This window comes from Xyrauchen texanus, chromosome 17 (assembly GCF_025860055.1).
Source record: "Xyrauchen texanus isolate HMW12.3.18 chromosome 17, RBS_HiC_50CHRs, whole genome shotgun sequence".
Lineage (NCBI taxonomy): Eukaryota > Metazoa > Chordata > Actinopteri > Cypriniformes > Catostomidae > Xyrauchen > Xyrauchen texanus.
The window spans coordinates 28098939-28121507 of NC_068292.1; the positions used below are offsets into that span (position 1 = coordinate 28098939).

General features: G+C 41.0%; 1 protein-coding gene and 1 long non-coding RNA gene across 2 annotated transcripts; one reads left to right on the top strand and one right to left on the bottom strand.

Moving 5' to 3' along the window:
• Nucleotides 1–23: 23 nt before the first annotated feature.
• tlr18 (toll-like receptor 18) lies at nt 24–21721 on the bottom strand. Its single transcript, XM_052146517.1, has 7 exons — nt 21551–21721; nt 19339–19416; nt 17771–18742; nt 15402–16572; nt 13451–13930; nt 464–610; nt 24–369 (listed from the first exon to the last, which is right to left on the bottom strand). Exons 2-7 carry the CDS (start codon nt 19404–19406, stop codon nt 220–222), a joined length of 2988 nt encoding a protein of 995 aa, XP_052002477.1. The 5' UTR covers nt 19407–19416; nt 21551–21721; the 3' UTR covers nt 24–219.
• LOC127657909 (uncharacterized) lies at nt 8839–9766 on the top strand. The gene is made up of 3 exons (XR_007972335.1): nt 8839–9113; nt 9441–9507; nt 9623–9766. It is a non-coding gene; the product is annotated as an uncharacterized LOC127657909 (long non-coding RNA).
• Nucleotides 21722–22569: the final 848 nt, after the last annotated feature.

The window sequence follows — 22569 nt, forward strand, 5'->3', positions numbered from 1 at the left end:
TTCCCCTCTAGATGGCACTCTTAAGACAATATTAGGTCTACCTTTTCAAGACAGACATCGAATGGAAATCACGTAGAATCGTGTGCATGCATGCAAGTTGGCATTTCTGTACATTGATTCCATACACAATATATCCATGTCACATCCAGAAACTTTATTTCAGATAAATATAGCTTACAAAATAGTCTCCTTTCAAATGATGGTGCTACTGAGAGACTTTTAATTCTTCATGCTCTCCACAAAGAACTCATTACATGCCACTGTGAGAGCAGCCACCAGCACAACAAACTCCTGAAAGTCCACTTCTCCATCCCGGTTCTCATCCAGATCAGACATGATCTTCTCCACAACCATGGGGTCTTTACTCCCCTACAACAAGACACAGAACATCGTTATTCACAATGTTTCTCCAATTATATACGTACATCATCGAAAAGGGGGAACTATGTTTGGAGTAACTCACTGCTAAAAAGTCACCAAGTTCTCCCTGAAGTAAGCTCTTAAGCTCAGCTTTGCTTAGTTTGTACTTGTCTCCTTCTTTGGAAGAGTATGTATGGAAGACTTTAATGAGGCCTTCCATTGCATTTTCAAGCTGTGAAACCATGTTGCGTTACTTCATTAAATAAAAAGTTTCCTGCAGAGAAACAGAAGTTCAAAACAGCATTCAAGGTCACTTCCTTGACATTTTCCAAAATGCCATGGAGAATTCAAACCAATAGCCCACTTATTAACACCCGAGGATGCTGGTGGTAGATGCCCAATAATTGCAATGCACATTCTCTGTGAAGCAGTACAAACCCCAGCACTTAAATTACCTGGAGAATGGGGTTACACAGCCTATGAGGGATCCAATATCTTTTAGCCAAAAGGCCTATGGCATTGGCAGATTGATGACGATCAGCAGCGAGAGGGAAGACAGGTATACATAAATTATTAAATCAGCCTTTTGTATGAACTAATGGCACTGGGACTGACCATTTAACATTGGAGGCTTCTATTAGGCCTAATATATATATATATATATCACATATACATGAGATTTAAGCTTTTTATTAATATATATTTGATTGTTCAAGTCTATTAAATCTCTCTCTCATTTTTTATTTTTTTTTAAATGAGAGAGATTTAATAGACTCAAACAATCAAATATATATATATATATATAAAAAGCTTAAATCTCATATAAACAGTCAACATTAATAGACACCAACTTAAGAAATGAACTTAGACCAAGATTGTCAAAACTATACTGGACTTAAAAAAAATTATCAAGAACATTATGTAAAAGTTCTTTTTTTACACAAACATTTAATATATTGATCGTAATGCCGCAGTATGACGTGTTAAAAAGAAAAAACACTTATGCCTGTAACATGAAGTCATCAGTTAGCAATAAATCAGCCTATTGCAAGCCAATATTCCCAATTATTTTGTGCTAAAAGGGACATTTACGTCTGACATCAGTTTATAAGTGCACGAGCCTTTTCTTAAAAGTTGTATTAGGCTTATTTATGCAACGAAACATTTATATGTAATTTGTGACTATTCTAAATCCAGTATGATATAATAATAAATAATAAAGAAAAAACAGTAACGTTTATCAACTTACCGAGTAAATCGAATCAGTAGACTATTTAACGCTGGGAGATTATATTAAATAGCGTCAGTTCACAATTTGGTGGAGCCGCCTCCCACAGCCGCAGCACGCCTCTTCATGTAAATTCATCCGATAGAAAATCTCCACGTTAAATAATGTCCTCAAACAGGCACGGGGGGGGGGGGCGTTGGGTGCTTGAGCACCTGCCCCTTTGCCCCTTGGTGCCCAAAGTGCCCTTTTGTCAAAGAAAAAATTCCTCTCATTTTTTTTATTTATTAAAGGCCCTTTTGTGAATGCCTGCCTATGCCAAATCTAAATATGAGTAAAATGTATGATTCATAATTTAGCCTTAAATAAAATGATCCAGATGATGACCTTTCACCTGACGACGACCTCATCCGACCGGGACTATTCCTCACGCCGCACGGCCGCAGCACGCGCATTTTTTTAATTACCGGAAGATATCTTCAACACCGCGACCGCGGCAGCTGGTAAATGGGGATTCATTCCCAGTGAAGTGATTTTGATGTTTATTTACTTATTATTATTATTTTACAAGAACTACGTGAAGAGAGCATGCAGATATGTTGTATATATTGCTGTGTGTAGCCTGTAGAAGTAACGTTACGTTAGCTTGCTGTTTGAGGGAGAAAAGTTTCACTCACAGGCGTCGAGGGGTCTTGTCTTTTTTATGCCTTTTGACTAAATTATTATTATTATTTCAGTATTTATTTAAAAAAAATGTAGAGTGCCTTAAAATAATTATCACAACAACACTGATAAGGCTTATACTGATTTTCTCATTCTCTGAATTATCATTATAAAAATAAAACAATTCAGAACAGGATTAAAATATAATTATATTTTAAATGACAAAAATATTTTCTTTCTACAACAGCAAAGACCACTATTCAGAGACGCTTTAAAGGAGGAGATAATTCCAAATGGGAAATATTGCATGCCTTCCATTGCCTGACAGTCCCAGAGAACTGGAAAACAGCTAGCATTCCAACAGCAGCACTCCAAGCTGTGAAGAAACTGTGCCAGTTCTACAATATTGAAGATGATGACAAATTGCAGACAGAATTGAAGGTCTTCCATACGTCATACTCATGCCCACCACCAGCCAATGTGTCTTCTATTCTGTCAGTGGTCAAGGAAAACGTATCGGTTACCTAACGTAACCTCGGTTCTCTCTAGATGAGGGAACGAGTATTGCGTAAGCTAGCTTACGCTACGGGAAAGATTCATCTTTTCTGAGATATTGAAGCCAAAAAATTATCCTTAATTTTTGTATCCATTGTCAACGCAGTGCGGCAGCTGCAGACCTTGAGCGGGCTATCTAGCGAGCTCATAGGTTGCTCTGCGGCAACTGCTGCAGCCTATAGACGAGCTTGGGCTGAACTCGCATCCAATGAGAGAGCGTCCGCGCTCACTGCATCAAAGCCCGCCAAAATGGGCGTGACTAGAGTGCATATAAGCGTGGTTCGTAGGCTGGAACCCTGGTTTTCATTGACTGAAGCGACAAGTCGCCGTGGGGCGAGCACGGCCGGCTACGCAATACTGTTCCCTCATCTAGAGAGAACCGAGGTTACGTTAGGTAACCGATACGTTCTCTTCACGAGAGGTTCTGTTGTATTGCGTAGCTAGCTTACGCTCACGGAACCCATTGTCAACGCCGTGCGTGCCAAGCATCCACTGTATGAGCCCCAGGGAATTAAGGGGGACCCGGGAGCCCTTATGAGTGGGGAAATAATATTTGGCCGGCAAGAATGCGGGTCATTGATTGTGTAATACATAAGCACATAGTGGGAAGGGAACGACAGAGCGGCGGTGCCGGTCTGTGTGGAATGTGACCCATTAGTGCAGCTCACCAGGGGAGCTGTAGCGTATTAAACCGCTAGTAGTTTTGCCTGCAGAGCGGGCACTTCCATATTGTAAAATCTGACAAAGGTGGAGGGGGAAGTCCATCCCGCTGCCACACATATGTCATGAATGGAAATCCCGCTGGACCATGCCCACGAGGATGCCATGCCTCTAGTGGAGTGAGCCCTAATGCCCAACGGGCATGGCAGGTCTTTTGACGCGTATGCAGCAGCAATAGCGTCCACTATCCATCTAGATAGTGTCTGTTTCGAGGCGCGAGACCTTTGGTGCGCCCTCGAGCGAAACAAAAAGCTGCTCAGAGCGTCTGAAAGCGGCGGAGCGCGCAGTATACAATCTCAGTGCTCTGACCGGGCAAAGGAGAGTGGCGCTACGTTCAGCTATCGGATGCTGGCAGCGCCGATAGGAAATGACCTGTGATCTGAAAGGAGTACCGATCACCTTGGGAACATAGCCGTGTCTAGGCTTTAAAATGACCTTGGAGTCACTTGGTCCAAACTCAAGACACGCAGCTGACAGACAGCGTGAAGGTCTCCCACACGTTTGACTGATGACAGGGCAGTCAGAAAAACGGTTTTGAGTGAAAGGTATTTCAAATCCACGGATTGAAGTGGTTCGAAGGGGGCTTTCATAGTTTCGAGAACTATAGAAAGATCCCAGATAGGAACCGATAGGGAGCAGGGGTTCATCCTTCTAGCTCCCCTGAGGAAGCCGGATGACCAGCTCGCTTTTACCCCATGACTGACCGTGCAGGGGTTCAGCTGAACGCCGCAACGGCCGCCACATACACTTTGAGCGTGGATGGGGATCTGCCCTTATCCAGCAGCTCTTGTAGGAATACGAGCAGCGATGACACCCCACATGTCCGCGGGTCCAGGTCTCTGTCGGTGCACCATTTTGAGAACACAGACCATTTTGACGCATAGAGTCTTCTCGTGGAAGGGGCTCTAGCGTGTATGATGGTGTTTATTACTCCTTCTGGCAGAGCGACGGTAGTCGTTGACCACCCACGCATGCAGCGCCAGCCCTCTGGGTGGGGATGCCAGATTGTGCCGCGAGCTTGAGAGAGGAGATCTGCTCTCACTGGGATGGGCCACGGCGCTGTCAGTGACAGCTGCGTAAGCTCGGGAACCATGTCTGATTCTCCCAACGCGGGGCTATGAGGAGCACCGAGTGACGCTGCTTCCTGATCCTCTGCATTACCTGTGGCAATAGCGAGGCGGGAGGGAAGGCGTAAGCGGGCGTCTGGGCCAGTCCTGGGCCAGCTGCGTCCTCGCTCGAGAAAAATATTGGGCAGTGAGAGTTCTCTTTGGACGCTAAAGAGGTCTATCTCTGCTCTGCCGAATAGGTGCCATAACGTCTGGACTGTTTGAGCGTGCAGGGACCATTCCCCTGGGGAATATTGTCTCTGGACAGTCTGTCCGGGCCGTCGTTCAGGTGGCCTGGCACGTCGCGTCGCCCTCAGCGAGCGCAGGTGGCACTGGGACCAACTCAGTATGCGTTTAGTCAGATGGAAGAGGTTCCTGGATCTGACACCACCCTGACGGTTTAGGTAGGATACCACAGATCTGTTGTCCGAACGGACCAGGACGTGGTGACCCTGAATGACTGGGAGAAAGCACGCGGCGCGCACTCGACCGCTATCATTTCCAGACAATTTATGTGAAGGAGCTTTTCCTGAACTGACCATAGGCCAAAACGGAGAGCCCTCGCGAGACCGCGCCCCAACCCGTGTTGGACGCGTCTGTCGAGATGACTTTTCGGCGAGATACAGCTCCCATTGTCACTCCCTGCTGATACCATTCGGCCACTGTCCAGGGCTGCAGAGCTGATATACAGGTCTGAGTCACCTTGATGGGCTGGCGGCCTGTGGCCCAAGCCCGGCGAGACGCTGGGTGTTTTAGCCAATGCTGAAGCGGGCGATGTGCAGTAAACCCAGCTGAAGTACTGCTGCGGCTGAGGCCATGTAACCTAGCACTCTCTGGAATTTCTTCAGAGGCGTGAGGCTGTTCATCTGAAAAGATGCGGCTAGTCGCTGAACACGGCGCTGCGCTGTGTAGATAAGCGAGCCGTCATTGCCACGGAGTCTAGTTCTATTCCAAGGAAGGAAATGGTCTGACTGGGCTGTAGTGAGCTCTTGGTCCAATTGACTGCAAGACCCAAACTGTTCAGATGGCTGAGGAGAACTGCTCTGTGAGACAGAAGCTCCATATGTGACTGTGCCATAATCAGCCAGTCGTCCAAATAGTTCAAAATTCGCAAACCCTGACTCCGCGAGGGGTGCGAGCGCCGCATCCATGCACTTCGTGAAAGTACGGGTGCTAAGGACAGGCCGAACGGGAGGACAGTGTATTGATAAACCTGGCCGTCGGCGAATCTCAAGAATGGCCCGTGACGGGATTTATCTGAATCTGAAAGTATGCATCTTTCAGATCGAGAGAAATAAACCAGTCCCCTGGCGCATCATGCGCGAGGAGTTTCCTGATTGTAAGCATTTTGAACGGCCTTTTGCAAGCACCTTGTTCAAAACCCTGAGATCTAATATGGGTCTGAGGCCGCCGTCTTTCTTGGGAACAAGAAAATAACGGCTGTAAAGCCCCGACTCACTCAGAGAGGGTGGCACTTTTTCTATGGCCCTTTTGCACAGAAGGCTTGCTATTTCTGAACGAAGCATGCACGCTGCTTCCGTGTTCACAGTGGTTTCGAGCCACGCTCTGAAGCGAGGAGGGCGGCGATCGAACTGTAGCAAATAGCCCTGTTGTATTGTGCTTAACACCCACTTGGATATCCCTGGAATAGCTTCCCACGCTTTGAAGCGTAACGCTAGAGGGTGAATGGCCAATTCGCTCTGATTGCCGCACACAGAGCGCTGAACAAAATGTGTGAGCGCGTTTAGTGTGTTTATTGACTCTAGCGCTCGAGCGGTTCGTAACCGCTTTATGTGAGCGTGCTCTGGTGGGGACAAGAGACATGCAGTGCTTGTGTGTAGAGGTGAACACTGGATTGTGGGCACATTTTCTACACATAGGGCTGGTCGTGTGACAGAGCGGCCAGAGAATGGGCGCGCGCACGCATTTGTGGGCGCCTTCATTGACTCTGACGCTCGAGCGGTTCGTAACCGCTTTATGAGAGCGTGCTCTGATAGGGGCACGGGATGTGTTATGCTTGTGTGTAGGGGCGAACACTGGGTTGTGGGCACATTTTCTACACATAAGACATGTTTGCTCTTTACAAGATTTATTTGGGTCGCCGTTTGAGTGCAGGCAAGCGGGCAGTGTCACCGGCTTGTTGGCTGCTAAATTCACCACTGTAGTAGCCTGAGAGAAGGGGACTGACAGGGGGCAAAGCTTTGACGGTGGTCCGGCCGCGGCGGGACTGAGCCGTCGTTTGTTCAACAAAGTTAGAAAGACTTCGGCTGCTCGGGTTTCAGCGTTACCTGAAATCGAGGCCCGCGGGGGGGCGGCGGTCTGCGGCGGCTGTCTGAGCGCGATCGAGGGCGGCCGCCCTGTCGACGCTGAGAAGTCTGAGATTGTTGAGCTGGGCGCTGTGAAGAGGCTCGTGCAGGAGGCTGATCACGTGAGCTAGCGCGACGAGGCAGAAAGAGATTCATGGCTTGTGTGGCTTTTTGGACCTCTGAAAACCGGTCAATGATACCACTCACCGCGGAGCCGAAGAGACCGGATGGAGAGAGCGGTGCGTTGAGGAACGTAGAGCGCTCTGCTTCTCCCATGTCAGCTAGCGTTAACCACAGATGTCTCTCGGTCACAGTCAGCGGCCATGCACTTCCCTATAGGTTGGGCTGCAGCTTTGGTAGCGTGGAGGGCGAGGTCCGTAGCACTCCGGATGTCTGCAACCGCCTCTGGATGCCTACTTTCCTCATCCCACTCCCGCAGAAGGTCCGCTTGGAGAATCTGTAGGACGGCCATAGAGTGCAGAGCAGATGCAGCTTGGCCGGCGGCGGAATAGGCGCGGCCAACACAGGCGGAAGTTGTTCTGCAGGCCTTTAGACGGGAGCACTGGATTAGACCGCCATCTCGCGGAGGGCGGGCAAAAGGTGTGCTGCTACCGCATCCTCGACCGGAGGGATGGAAGCGTAGCCCTTCTCAGTGGCGCCGTCCACCAAGCAACAGAGGTGGAGACGTGGGATCGGACCCTGGCCGAGAAAGGCGCGTTCCATAATTTGGAAAGCTCGTTGTGGAGTTCCGGCAGGAAGGGAGCGGCCCGGGTAGCAGGTGCTGCGCGGCGGCAGCTCTGTAGAAAGCAGCCGTCAAGTCTGTTGGGTGCCTGCTCAAGGGGCGGTGACCACTCGAGCCCGAGGCGGTCGACGGCCTGTGTGAGGAGGCGTGTTAATTCCCCTTCGACTCCGGCGCGGGTCCTGCTGGATTCCTGGGCCGAGGAGGAGGCGTGTGAGCCTGACCACTCCTCGCTGTCCGAAGCCATGATGGAACAGCCCTTATCCTCCGCTTCTTCGTCCGAGATGGCAGCAGAGCAGCCGCCGGCGGCAACTGCGTGTCCCGGTGGGCGGGAGGGTGAAGGCGATGCTCGAGGGATGGGCTCCGGCGAGGCAATCGCTTCTACCATTGTTTCCGGCAGCCTTTGAGAGCGGCGCTTTTACTGCACGGCTGAACGGAAGGCGCGGCGGCTTCGGTCCTGAGCGCTCGAGTCGAGCCCGCAGGGTCGACATCGGCAGCTCCTCGCAGAAATCGCATCCGCCTCGGCGAGGGCGAGCTCTGCATGCCCCAGTCCCAGGCAGAGAGCGCAGATGATGTGGCGGTCTCCGGTGCTGAGAGGAGCGCGGCATGAGGCGCAAGTGAGCGAGGCATCTTAAAAAGACGCTCGTACTCTTTTGTGAAGTTCTTAAGAACTAGCTTGCTTTTAAAAGGATACGTCGCCGGATGGCGTAGCTCGCAGGACGGCTGAAGGTGGCGAAGACGGCCGGCTTCTTCGAGCGCTGTCCACGCTTGCTTGATGCCCCTCGAACGGCGACGCGGCTTCCAGTTCAGTGATGCGAAGAGCTTCGCTGAAGAGATGAAAATCAGGGTTCCAGCCTACTGAACTACGCTTATGTGCACTCTAGTCACGCCCATTTTGGCGGGCTTTGATGCAGTGAGCGCGGACGCCTCTCATTGGATGCGAGTTCGCCCAAGCTCGTCTATAGGCTGCAGCAGTTGCCGCAGAGCAACCTATGAGCTCGCTAGATAGCCCGCTCAAGGTCTGCAGCTGCCGCACTGCGTTGACAATGGATACAAAAATTAAGGATAATTTTTTGGCTTCAATATCTCAGAAAAGATGAATCTTTCCCGTAGCGTAAGCTAGCTTACGCAATACGAGAGAACCTCTCGTAAGAGAACAATGCACATCTAGTTTTCCCCAACATGACTCTGCTGCTGAAGACATATGGCAAACTTCCGGTGTCCACAGCAACTGTGGGAACGTTCCTTCTCAAAACTGAAGCTTGTGAAAACCAAACTTCGCAGCCTTTGCAAAGAGGAGAGATTGTCTGACCTTCTTCTGTTGGCCATTGAGAAGGACATTCCAATAAATGACAATAATGTCATTAACAGTTTTAGGGACATGGCCAACAGGAAATTTCTGTTATAAAAGTCTACAACAACTCATCCTCCACTTATTGGTAAGATTAATGCTACACTGTGATTTTTAGTAGGTGCCAACAGAATGAACACACACATACACATTTTAGTTTCTTTATTTATATTTTTGATTAGACATAATCAATCAAAATCCAACTACATCTCAGAGTCACAATGCAACTTGAAATCATGATCACAGTATTGTGTACTGTAGACAGACAAGCACACACACCTCTGTCTATATAGACGTTTGTGTCTCACTCTCACCCTGCCATGGCCACCATCATCCTATCCCCCATTAATGTTTTTTTATTTTTCTCAGATAATTTTACTTTTTGAATCTGGTATCTTATTTTCTCTACCTGCAGCTCTTGGTGTGCAGCAGCCTCTGTGAGCATCTCCCTCTTATTTTCTTGGAGCAGTCAGCCTTGGCAGGTCAGTGAGCCAGTTCCAAACACTCTCAGCAATCTTTACATCTTGTCATGGTAACATAACAATTGTTTAATCAGCTAATATATCTCCTATATGTTTGTTGTTTTAATGTCTACAGTCTCTCAGATCAACTCCAGTATTAGCAGCAGCAACAACAACAGCAAAGGCAGCATACTCACTCAAGGAATTTAGTAAGATTTTACCAGAACAGGTATCACATTAATGTAAAAAATCTGTTGTATTTGCTGTAAAATAAAATTGCTGTATTTTTTCTGTTTGCTTTGTTTTTGTTTTTATTATATTAATGGAACTGTATTTTTGTAATTCAGTTTTTGCCATCAAAATAGCCACAAATGCTGACATGGCATTAAATAAAACTATACTGTACGAAACATGGGCCACGTTGATTTTACTATAACGTTTACTATAGTTTTTACTATAACGGCTGTTCTTAATTATTCTGTATAACAGAGAAGAAAAAGCCATCAGGTTGGTACAACTTAAGACACTTCAGTTTCTAATTATTCTGGACAGAAAATATTTTTTTAACTTTTAAACTTAAAATTTGTTTTCTGTTCTGTTTCTTTTCCAAAACTGCATCACAGCATTTGCTGCCATATCAATACAGAATCATCCGTATCGATACGCGAATCAGCAAGGAATGTGTCACGATATATTACTGTATTGATATTTTGAGCACTTTACTGTATTGAATATTACTGTATTGATATTTTGCCCCTTTTATACTTTGAGCACCTGCCCCTCCAAAGTTCTCTGCATGGCCCTGTCCTCAAACATCTGATCATCATCATCATATAGTGTCTTGATTTCTTCAGTTAAACCAGGATAGCCTAAAAAACTATTGACATAGGCTAACATACATTCTTAACCAAAAACAGTAAAAAAAATTAAATAAAAATGCTTTACCAAAAGACAACCTTATTCACATAGCGCCATATTGAATTTTTGACGGGAATAAGAGGACTTCAGACTCTCAACACTGTGTGCTGTATAAGGTCCTAGATCACATCTTATTTTTACAACTTTTGGGGATTTTTTTGTCTACTGAATAATTTATGTATGTATATGTATGTAATCAGATTTTTATATAGCGTCACTATTTATTTAAACAATGTTTTAACATTTTTACATTTAAACCCAACGATCAAAACCAATTTATAGCTAGTACAACTAGGCTAAATAACAGCTGTAGAAGCTTTTTCCTATAAGCCAGGGCCACGTGGTAAGATGTTCTTTACGCATAGTTTGTAATAAACAATGTCCACACATCGATATCCATATCAACTGCTTTGTTGTCCATTTAATGATAAATATATATCTTACAGAGTGTAACACGTTGGTCTATGGTAAGAACCATATGTTCCCGCCACCTGTGTCAAGATACAACCCATGGGAAGTTTAAATAAGAAGCTAAATTAACAGGTGACCACACCCACACCACTGGTCCACACTGCCATCTAATGGATTAAACAATCATTTCATTTGGCTCCTACAGCACCCCTTAAGGAAAATTTGCTTTTTTTCTTGTTGCAAAGTGTATAGAAATTGGAAGTGGACTATACTTCTTTTTATTGAATATTGTTGGATCAACATAATTGATGTTAGAAGAAATAATAAGGGAAGTTTGTTTTAATTAAATTAAATAAAAATGCGGTAAGGGGAGCTTTTACCAGGGGAGTCGATGACACGCTTTCATAACAAATCTATTTCCCCTTTTAAGCAATTTGCTTTATGAGGGTCTTTATCCCCTGTAACAAGGCACCAAAGACTATCCTTTCACTTATTTTGATTTAATCACCTTGAACAAAACTGAAAATGACTAGTTTTGTCTCAAAATAAATGTGATTATTTTAGGATATTTTTTTTTACAATTATTTTTACCCCTGTGATAGAACATGAAACATTGCTGTCTTGTTTCACCAGGAATAAAGCCAACTAAAGGTGAATTAACTATAGTAAATAGTTTAATTCCTGGCATGATTTCATCTCACATCTCACTTGGGTACAAAAATCACTCACCTTTCATTTTATGATGTTTTTTTTGTTGGTCCATTCCAAGGATTGCGGTAATTTGATATGTGATTTGTCAGGCTATTACATTTCTGTCTGAAAATGAATTAAATCTAATGTTGTGCAATATTATGAGGTGAGGAGTAAGGCATGTTTGTGGTTTCACTCTCAGTAATAAATGCTGCCATAATTAATCTATTAATGATAATGAGCAGTATTCACTTACATTCAGGTAAAGCACTTTGTTCAGATTATTCATTTGGTTATATATAGGTTATGTTATGTTTTGTAATACTGTTATTCTCTTTTATTTAATTGATTTCAGAGTCTACAATCAATATGAAGCAAAGTATCAGCAGTAAAATTATGTGTTCAGTTCCTTACGTTTTTGAAAAGACCTCAATGTTTAGGTCTGTCAAGAGAAAACAAGTGGTTGTAAATTAAGTAATAATCCCCCATCCCACACACAAAACATGACTCAGTAGGCCACATTCATTATTGGGCTGTACAGTACACGTTTCCACTCCGTAAAATAAATTGGATTTGGTTTGTGATGCAGAAAATCTGCAGTTACAGTCATCTATTTGAGATAACATGGATATGTCACCAATACTTGTTTGGCAAGCAAACACTGTAAATTGAACGATTTACAATGGAAAAGTTAATAGAAAAAACATCATACTTCATAATAGGTGTTGAATGTGAATTTGGAGTGAGGGGCACAGGTTAGGCTTAACCCAGATAACATTTTTGTAATAAAAATAATGGAATTAAGTTTTTTTTTTTTTTCACTTTGAATTAAATTTTTGTGCTGTTAATTTAATTTAAATTATGCCTTTTCAAGAAGGATTATTAGATTATGTTTAATAGATATGTGCATAGTAGATTAATATATTTTCATAAATATATTTTATATTAACAACGCAATTAATTTTTGTAACCATAATATTAAAAAGTTAACATTTTTCATATAGGCACATTTGTTTCTGTCTTTCTAAATCATTACCTCCCCATTATGTTTTTTTTTTTAAATTAATTTTGTGCAAAACAATCCAAACAAAGTAAGTATCACCTAAACAGGCACATTATGGTACAACATACGGGAAATGTTTTTCCAAGTGAGATTCAAGGGGCTCAAATAGAAATGATGAACAGATTCTGTTTACTGCATAAAATTCTTCATTTGAATTTTTGGACAACATGATTTGATAAGACAATTCTATACAGATATAAATTGATAGTTTCTGAGCAAATAGTGTTGTTGTGAACAGCATGATTTTATTGGAATAATATTACTTGCTTCTGTAAACATACATGGGATAACAGGATTGATATATACTGGCCTAATGAAGTATATATGCTTGCATACCAAGGTAAATAGAAATGTATTGACTGTCAAACTGAACATGTGTGTTGTGTATGTTATGGGCCACTGGGTCAGTAGATCACAAGATCTGACTTGTTTGCTTTGCTCATTGACTGAACCTCCGAGTCAGAATAAATTGCAGCAATATTTTCCAGGCCAATTTGGTAATCAATGATTCACACAAAACCATTTAGACAAACCTTAAAGGGATAGCTCACCCAAAAACAACAATTCTCAAATAATCAACTTGCTTCAAACCTGTATGACATTCTTTATTCCATGGAACACAACAGGAGATATAAAGGCAGAATATTAGGGACTGACAGCTGAAAAAAAGATAAAAGTGTCCACATTCTTAAAAATGTGTCCTCTTGTGTTCCACGGAAGAAAGAATGTGATATGGGTTTGGAACAACATAAGGGTGTGTAGACAGTAAGACAGAACTTTCATCTTTGGATGAAATTAACAAACATAAAATAACAAAACATAAAAATAATTTAAAAAAAAAAATCTGCAGTAATGTGTACATTTCTCAATGTAGCAAGATCAGGCCATCTCTGCTACTGGTGAAATTGGTCCCTCCGCATGTTTTCTGAAAGATTGTGGACTTCTCCTATTGGAGGGCCGATTGCAAATGTAGTGGCCATTTTCATCTGTTCCTTCAGTATCTGTAGACCTCTGGTTCTCAAGTGGTAGTTCAATCAAGGATACTGACTTCACTGAAGACAGACGACTATGCCGACTGGCAGTGCGCTCTCTTATTACATCTGGTTTGCCCAGAACAGTCCTCAGCTGGACCCAGAAGAAGCTCTGTTCTGTGGGTTGCTGAGGCCACTCCAGGTAGGTTTTTCTACTGAGCATTTTTTTGAGCTTGCAGAACTTATTGGGCAAAGAAGTAGGATCAATGGGTTCTTTCACGACCAAGATAACATCACTGAATGTCTTTCCAATGGCTCGTTGCTGGGTGAAGTAGAGCTCATAGTTGCACCAGTCGCTATTCACGAAATTCCGTGACAACACAAAGATGACCTTAATGATGAGAAAACAGGTTAGAATGCAACAAAAAACTGTAGAAAGCATGTCTGTTTATATATCAATGTTTGCACTTTGGGTTTTATTCTACAATTTGATGAGAGTTCTTAAAAAAGTTATACAATTATTAAGGGAAAAAAATACAATTTGGTAGTATTGTGAAAAGTACTCCTCTTTAAAAGAGATGCTATTTATCTAAAGTGACTCACTTTACATTCATTCCAGGGATGGGACATTGTATAATGCCTTGCAAAGAATCCTGCAGGAAAAAAACATCTTAAGCCAGCCTAAGCTGTTTGCTGGACTTAGCAAATAACAATGGTCTCCTAACCTGGCCAAGATGGTTTTGGGATGGGGACATTGTATGATGCTTAAAGGGATAGTTCACCCAAAAATGAAAATTCTCTCATTTACTTAAACCTAATTATATCCCAGGTGTGTATGACTTTCTTTCTTCATCAGAATACATTTGAAGAAAAATATTTTGGCTCAATAGGTCCTAAAAATGCAAGTGGATGGTGATTTCTCTTTTGAAGCTCCAAAAATCACAGTCAGCATAAACTTCATCCATACGACACCAGCTGATGTCTCCTAAAGCGACATTTTGGTGAGGAAAAGATAAATATTTAAGTACGTATTTAACTCCAAATCATGTTTCCGTCCAGCAGCGGTATGCGCATGTGACATAATCTTATTGCCATTTGATACACATGAGAACTGAGGCACGTGAGTCACAGCCGGAAGAGCAGTGCTGTTTACAATTGAGGAGGAACACTGTACAGTAGCTTGGTTTAGGTTTAGATGGTTTTTTTATCTGTTTCTTTACTCATAATGGTGGTTTTACGTGCTTATCCTGGATGTCTCAACCAAGAAGAGACTGTGAGACTACGTCTGTATAATGGCAACTCGAATACGTCATAAGAGACTGCTTGAACTCCACCCTCTCGTGAAGCATTGGATTAAAAAGTACATAAATATTTATCTTTTCACACCAAAAATGATTGTATTGCTTTAGAAGACATTAATTTAACTGCTGGAGTCGTATCGATGACATTTATGCTGACTGTCTGTGATTTTTAGAGCTTCAAATGAGAAATCTCCCTTCACTTGCATTTTAAGGACCACACTGAGCTAAGACATTTTTCTATTTTCTTCAAATGTGTTCTGGTGAAGAAAGAAAGTGAAACACACCTGGAATATCATGAGGGTGAGTAAATCATGAGAGAATTTAAATTTTTGGTTGAACTATCGCCTTAAACAAGCCTAAACTGGTTAGCTGGTTTTAGCTAATCTTACAACCTGACCAGCTGACCAGTTAAGCCCAGCAAACCATCTTTATAGGCCGGTAAAAGTATTTTTTTTCAACCAAGAACTTAAATGTATGTGTCTCAAAATCAGCCCAAAATCAAATACAAAACCAATACTTAAATTCAATCGACTTTTTCAAAATAGCTCTTTTCAAACACACCTTGCGACTATTTTCAATGTTCTCAATGATGTTGTCAATGATCCACCTCCCAGGAATAAAGTCTCTTTCATGGATGCAAAGCCGGTAAGGAGGCTTAATGTTCTCTAGACAAGGCAGCAACTGGTCTCTGACCCAGTCAGCATCCGAATGGCTGTAAGAGATGAACGCATGAAAGGTGTAGTCCATATCTTGATCTGAACCTTCTTTATGGGCCCTGTACTTAGCTCTGATGATCTGGTATGTTGCTTTAAGGTACCAGGGCACATGGAAAATGTAGCACATAAGGGTGATAGCAAGTACAATAACCATCGTTGTTGACACAGAGATGATAATAACAAGTGTAATATCACAAGCTAATTGGCCGGGGAAGTATTGTGACACCATTGTGTTTAGAAGGCTCTCTGGGTGGTAACACTTGTAGTTGTATGGCCAGTCAGAGATGTTCACCTTGCCCTTGGTTTCCTGAATGAATTTGTGTAGCTCACAGGTACAGTGGTAAGGGTTGTTGCCTGCAGTCAGTACACGTAGGCTAGGCATGTCCTTAAAAGATGTCATGCTAATGAGACCAAAGGAGTTTCCATCCAAAGTGAGCGCTTTCAGGTACAGATTCCTCCAGCCAGACGGGATGAACTTGATCTTGTTGCCACTGAGTAGGAGCTCTGTTAGGTTGGTAGCCTTATTAAAATAGTCCATGTCAAGTTGGTCAAGGTTGCAGTATGATAGATCGAGGAAGGTTACAGAAGTTGGAAGACACTTAAAACTGTCACTCATCAGGCTATTGTGATGAGCAATTACTTTGGTAATGGTTTGTCTCCAGTGACAGACATGACTCCCTACATATCGCAGCTGGTTGTTGCTCATATCGATTGTTTTCAGCTTCACAAAGTACTTAGTCAGAGATGCCAAGTCACTGAGACTGGTTAGTCGATTTTGGCTGATGTTAAAGGTCTGAAGTGAAAGCATTGTGTTCCTCTTGTCACATAGGGGATTATAAATATAACTGTCCCACAGCTGGTTGTTAGAGATGTCCAGAAGCTCAATATTTTTCATTTCTTGCCATGAGTCACATGGTACGGAGTTGAAGTTCACATTCCATATAATGAACTGGCGGATGTTATTAAGCCAGGTGAAGCGCCAGTCAAAGCGTATTATATCTGGATTACTAATGTCCCTGTAGAACACAACACCAAGATCACTATTAAAGTGATAATTCACCTAAACATTTTTATATTTTCTCATCATGTATTCAACCACATGCCATCTCAAACTCACATGACATTCTTTCTTCTGCACAACACAAAGACATTTTGAAAGATGTCTGATGTGTTTTTATCCATACAATTTACATCAATGGGGTCCAAAACTTTCAAGATCCAAAACGGGCATAAAGGTAACATAAAAGTAATACATTCAACTTGAGAGGTTAAATCTATGTCTTCTGAAGCGATACAATCTATTTGGGTGAAAAACAGACTAACAATGAAGTCCTTCTTCACAATAAATCTTCACATCCAGCCTGATTGGAATACCATTCTGGCTTTAAGATGGAGCACACAGTTGCCAGGTCTTAATCTCTGTATCACTATACATCAGTAAGATGTTACATAACATGTATTAATTATCCCAAAAAAACTCATCCCACAACTCTATCACTTGCACGATAGAGCATCAAATAAGCCCAACTGGGCATCATAACCGCAAACCTGGCAACACGGCGTCTGGTTCATATACAGGGCTCCAAGTAGATTGTGGAAGTCAAGATATATAGTGAATAAGGACTGAATTACTTACCCAAACTAAACGTAGCACCTCAGAAGGCATGGACTAAACCACTGAAGTGATTTGGATTACTTCTATTTTGCCTTTATACCATTTCCTTCAAAATATCTGTTTGTGTTCTGCAGAAGAAAGAGAGTCATGAGAGTTTGACATGGCAAGTGTGTGAGTTAATTATGAATTATAATTTTGGGATGCACTATCCCTTTTGATTTATGTGTGTATTTAAAGGGATAGTTCTAAGAAAAATTCTGCCATTATTTGCTCTCATGTTGTTCAAAAACTGTATGACTTTCTTCTGTAAAACACAAAAAGAGATTTTGGCAAAATGTTAGCATCAGTCACCATTCAATTTTGTTTGCATCTTTTTTTGACAAAAAAAATAAATAAATGACAGCGAATGGTGAGGCTAAAATTTTGCCTGCCATCTTGTTTTTTTGTTCCACGGACGTCACACTGGTTTGAAACAACATGAGGGAGTAGCCAACATGACTTGTACACATTTTTGCACAGTTTGATTAAAAATGTGTAACTTCATTTGAACAATTTTATTGACATTGACTCATAATTATAGTAGCGTTAGAAAAACTTACGAGAGAACTAGCCTTTCCAAGGTCAGGTTTGTCACACTTGGTCCCTGTATTATATTCTGTGAGCGTGCATAGTCGATAAACAAGAGTTCCAGAGCTTTTATTGGACTGATTGCTACATTTACCAGAGCCATTCTCAGAAGCTCCTCATTGAATTTACCTCGATAGAAGGTCAGCAGTTGAGCCTTTACATACTGCAGGCCATAAAATATATCCTGTTTACCAGTATAGTACTGAAATTCAAAAAGGTTTCGGAAACGTAGAACATCAAATGTTTTGTTTGCTAGGTCTTTTAGTATCATAGGAAGCACATCAGGTGTTTTGTCTACAGCTATATCCAGCCACAAGTTTTTTGTTGTGAGGGTATTAAAATACCCAGGTTCATACCTTTTCAGGCTAGTGCCAGCTTTAATGGCAAACTTGTCCAATGAGAGGTTTTTCAAAACAAATAGGTCACTACTTCCCAAATCACTGACCAGGGATCCACCAAAGGACAACACTTTCAACTGAGTTAAATTTAAAAAAATAGCACAAAGAGTTGCCTGTGTGTACAAATTATTGGACAATTCTAAAACCTGCAGCTTTGTGAGTGGCTCAAGTGCTTTGAAAGGAATTTCTGTCAGAGAGTTATTAAATAAATGTAGTTCCTCTAGCAGAAGATTTCTCTGAAAGGCCACATCCACTATCAGTGAGATGTTGTTGAAATTAAGCTTGAGGATTCGCAGGTGACTAAGATTGAAGAAATCGTGTCGGTGGATGACCTGTATGATATTGAAAGAGAGGTCAAGCTCTTCCAGAGTGGCAGGAAGTTCTGTTACAGGCACATGGCCTAGCCACAGGCCTTTACAGTCTGCTGCACACCCATCAGCTGATATTGTACAGGACTGCTTGGATTTAGCTGGCTTAATTTGCAGAAAAGCATGGAGGCTGACAAGGACAGCAAGCAAAACAAACATTCTCAAACTTTGTTTAGATCTGCAAGGAAAAAAAATAGGAACAAATATGAGTTATTACATTCTTGATCTCTCAGTTTAATCTTAAAATTGTGTGAAAGCAGTAGGATGCTTACAGTAATTAGATTACATATGTGCAGTAAGCTAACAAAGCTACGAGTTTGTTAATTGTGGTTTTTACCCAAAAGGCAAATAAATAATTAGAACTTTTTTATGTCATTAGGGTAATATATATTGTACACATGGCTGATAAAGAATGAAGAAATGAGAATGAAGATGTTATTGGCAGTGTGGCAGACAACAACTGCTTTTGTTTCATCTTAACTCAAACAGAATATCTGTTTTCAGTTCCTGGAAAAATAAAATCTGCAGCATGTCAGCAGATTTCACAATGGCATTACTCTGCGGTCAAAAGTAACTTCTAATGTTGAGTTCTCAAAAGGTAAACATCTTCAGATGAAAACCTCTTCATGTCCCTATGTGAACAATGTGGAAATATGTCCACGTTTTATCAAAATAACCAATTAAATAACACAATTATGAATGGCTTACTTCTTACACTCTAAAACAAAAATAGTACATACAGAATATTCACAAAGAATTAAAAACACATTTTACCTTTTACATTTTGAAAAATCATATGTGTACAGTATCTTTGAGAGCAGCAGGGATACACAATCAACCATTCAACTTCATCTGTAGGAGAAAGTGATCAAGTCAGTAAAGCTATATATTTTCTACCTTGGTCCTATTTATAAATGAGAGTGCAATGCTCATTACAAGCAAATGAGTAATAATAATACAATGTATCTTTTTTGTCACATGACCTAAACACTCAAAGCAATATTTCTGCCAGGGACTGAAAAAGGAAATTTGTTGTTCCCTCTAGAACAGACCCTTCGTTATGGGTTTAATTCACTTTTGAGGGATGTTTTACCTGAATATAAGCTTTGCATTTTTCCTTCACAGGTGATAACTTGTGAAATGAAAACTGATCTGTCCATATAGACGTTTCACAAAAGATAAAATTGTCTATTTTAATGGAACATTAAAAAGGTATTTTAGGGTTGCCACTCTTCATGACATTATATTCCACAACATTTCCAAAAAAAGTTTATGTGACTAAGGCTTAACCTTTACCAATTACAGGCAAGAGGGATAACCAGCAAAAAACTGAAAATGTGACTGGATGGGATGTATCCTGTCTCAACCAAAAAGAGATTTTGATAGGTCATGCCCCGTCTACATTTTTTTAAGGACAACAATTGCAATTGTTTTCCCAAGACATTCAGCTAATTTTAGCATTTTCCATGATTGGGAAAACCACATTATAAATTCCAGGATTTTAACCTTTTCTAGGACACAAGGGATCCACATATATTTAGAAATAATTCTTAACAAATATTTTAAACCAGAGGCTACATGTTGTATAAGAACATAAGGCTTGAAAGAGTGAGTAAACAGGGTGAGTAAAAGATTAATGAATTTAGATTTTTGTGAGTGACTCACATTTGTTCACTTTATTTAACTGTTGATAGACGTCTTACAGGTGGAGTCTAAGAAAACAATGATCCTTGCTAAGAATGTACAGAAACATAGCTGAAATCTAGAAGTGCATAGTCACGCTCCAATCGCTGGCATTTAGCCCCATCTTATCTCAACTCTGTCCAAAAAAAGAAAAGAAAAAAAGAAAAGTCCAATAAAAAACAACAACTTACAGTAGTAAAAGAGAAACCCATTTTACAGCACTTTTTCCAATAACATAACTGTGATAAAGCCCCTTAGGTAAGTGGCACAACGTCTTCAATAAATCCAAGTTTAGGTGCTTGTGACTAAATTCTACCAGACTTGGTTTTTACTTTATCATAACCTCAGATTAATTATTATTTCCAGATGGCAAACTAAAGTTAAATTTAACTTTGGGGGATGTTTCAATTCACAAAGCTTGAAATCAAAGTAATAATTAACTATTGGTTTAAAAGACACAAAGCAATAGTAAACACAAATCAAACATATCTTAAAAATCCATCAATACTTTTGTTCTTGTAAATCTAAATACTAAACCTGGAAGACTAAACCTGGTGAAACATAGATGATCTCTGTATTAACAGAGAAACTCTAAGTTGAAGTAGTTTTTTTTAAATGAACAAACACCCTCCAAAACAGTTAAATTACTAACAAGAGTACACCTATTATTTCTTTAAAGCTTTATTCATGCGAGTAGCCCATTTAAGCGATGTTAGTATTGCTCAAAATATTCAGATTCTTATATTTCTGTACTCATACAAACATAAATGTAGTTTGATAAAAAAAAAAAGGTTCACCTTTGAGAAATGAGTGCAAGATCCAACAGCTGTGTGTATCGCACAAACACTCGAATAACTATAACAACATCGTAAATACTGTGATGATATAGAGACCGGCGTCCAAAAATAACGATCAGCATGTTCCTGTTTAGGAAATCTCAGAAGAGGGACTATGAGCAATGTTTATAATGCAATATGTTGTGTTTACTTTAGTACAAACACAAGTCACTCTCAACTTCATATGTAGTTTAGTTTAATTAGCTTCTACCACTTCAAATGTCAAACACCCCCCACACACACACACACACACACGCCTGTTTTATATACACCATAAAGTTTTTTAACAATGGACATCAGTCGTAGGCACATAAATATAGATCAGTGGTTGTAGGCCTACGTTTATTTTTAGATATCGCAACGTTTCGAAATGATCTACCGAATTATGAATAACCACGGTTGAAACACGGAAAGCACTATTTTTTTGTGTTTGTTTTTTTAACGCAACACTAACCACATCTGCTTACCTCTATGCGAACAGAAATAAAAAGTTGCCAAACTTTGTAAAATGAACCACTTTTAAAAGGTTGGTACAGAAGTTTCCAGTTACGCAGTCCAGAAGTAAATTCTCGCCAAAAAAATTCAGAGGGTGATCTGCATGCCTGTGTGTTGAAGCACATCGTTCCAACTCTCCTGAGTTCCTCTAGGGATGGGCGGATTGATACTACCGATACTGATACGGTATCAAGAATGTCGATCCTCACATAACAATATCGATTCTGAAGTTGTTGTTTTTGTAACTAGTGATACTTTTATTTAGATAACATGAATATTAAAGCATCTCATAAGCTTCGAAGAGGAAAAAAATAATTATATTAGCGAATTGTTGCATGGCACCAGAACTATTTTTTCTTCCGCTCACGTGACGCACAGAAATGCTAAAGTACACCAGCAGTCAGTGCAGCACCGACCCTTTCAGACATAGCGCTCGTTAAAATAGGGAGCAGTGCTTTTCTGAGGTAATGACAGAAAAACAGTATCTGGAGTTATTCACACTAAGTAATGACAAACTTAGATGTGACGTGTTATAATGGGCTTGTGTGATCATTTTTACAGGTGTATTGAGTTAAAACATTGACAATTATCTTTAATCCTCGTTAATAAATGAGAACCTTATAAAAACTACCAATGCATTTACTGTAGTAATATTGTATTAACCATGACTAGTAACCACGACTGTATTAAACATGTTTTGTTGTTGTTGTTGTTGTTGTTGTTTTTGTCATTAACCAAGGTTTTGATACAATTAACCATGGTTTTGCTACAGCATTACTGTAGTATCCATATTGTAACTTGGTTTTAGTAATAGTAACCATATAATAATATTTATGGTTAATTTTGTGGTTTTATATGTTGCTTATACTTACTAATTTTTAAAAGGAAAACAAAGCAGCCTAATTTACTTAGGCCTATAAATATATAAAAAATGTAATTAATAATTTAAGTTACAAATTTTATCCAAAGAATTCATAAAAAATAAATGTAT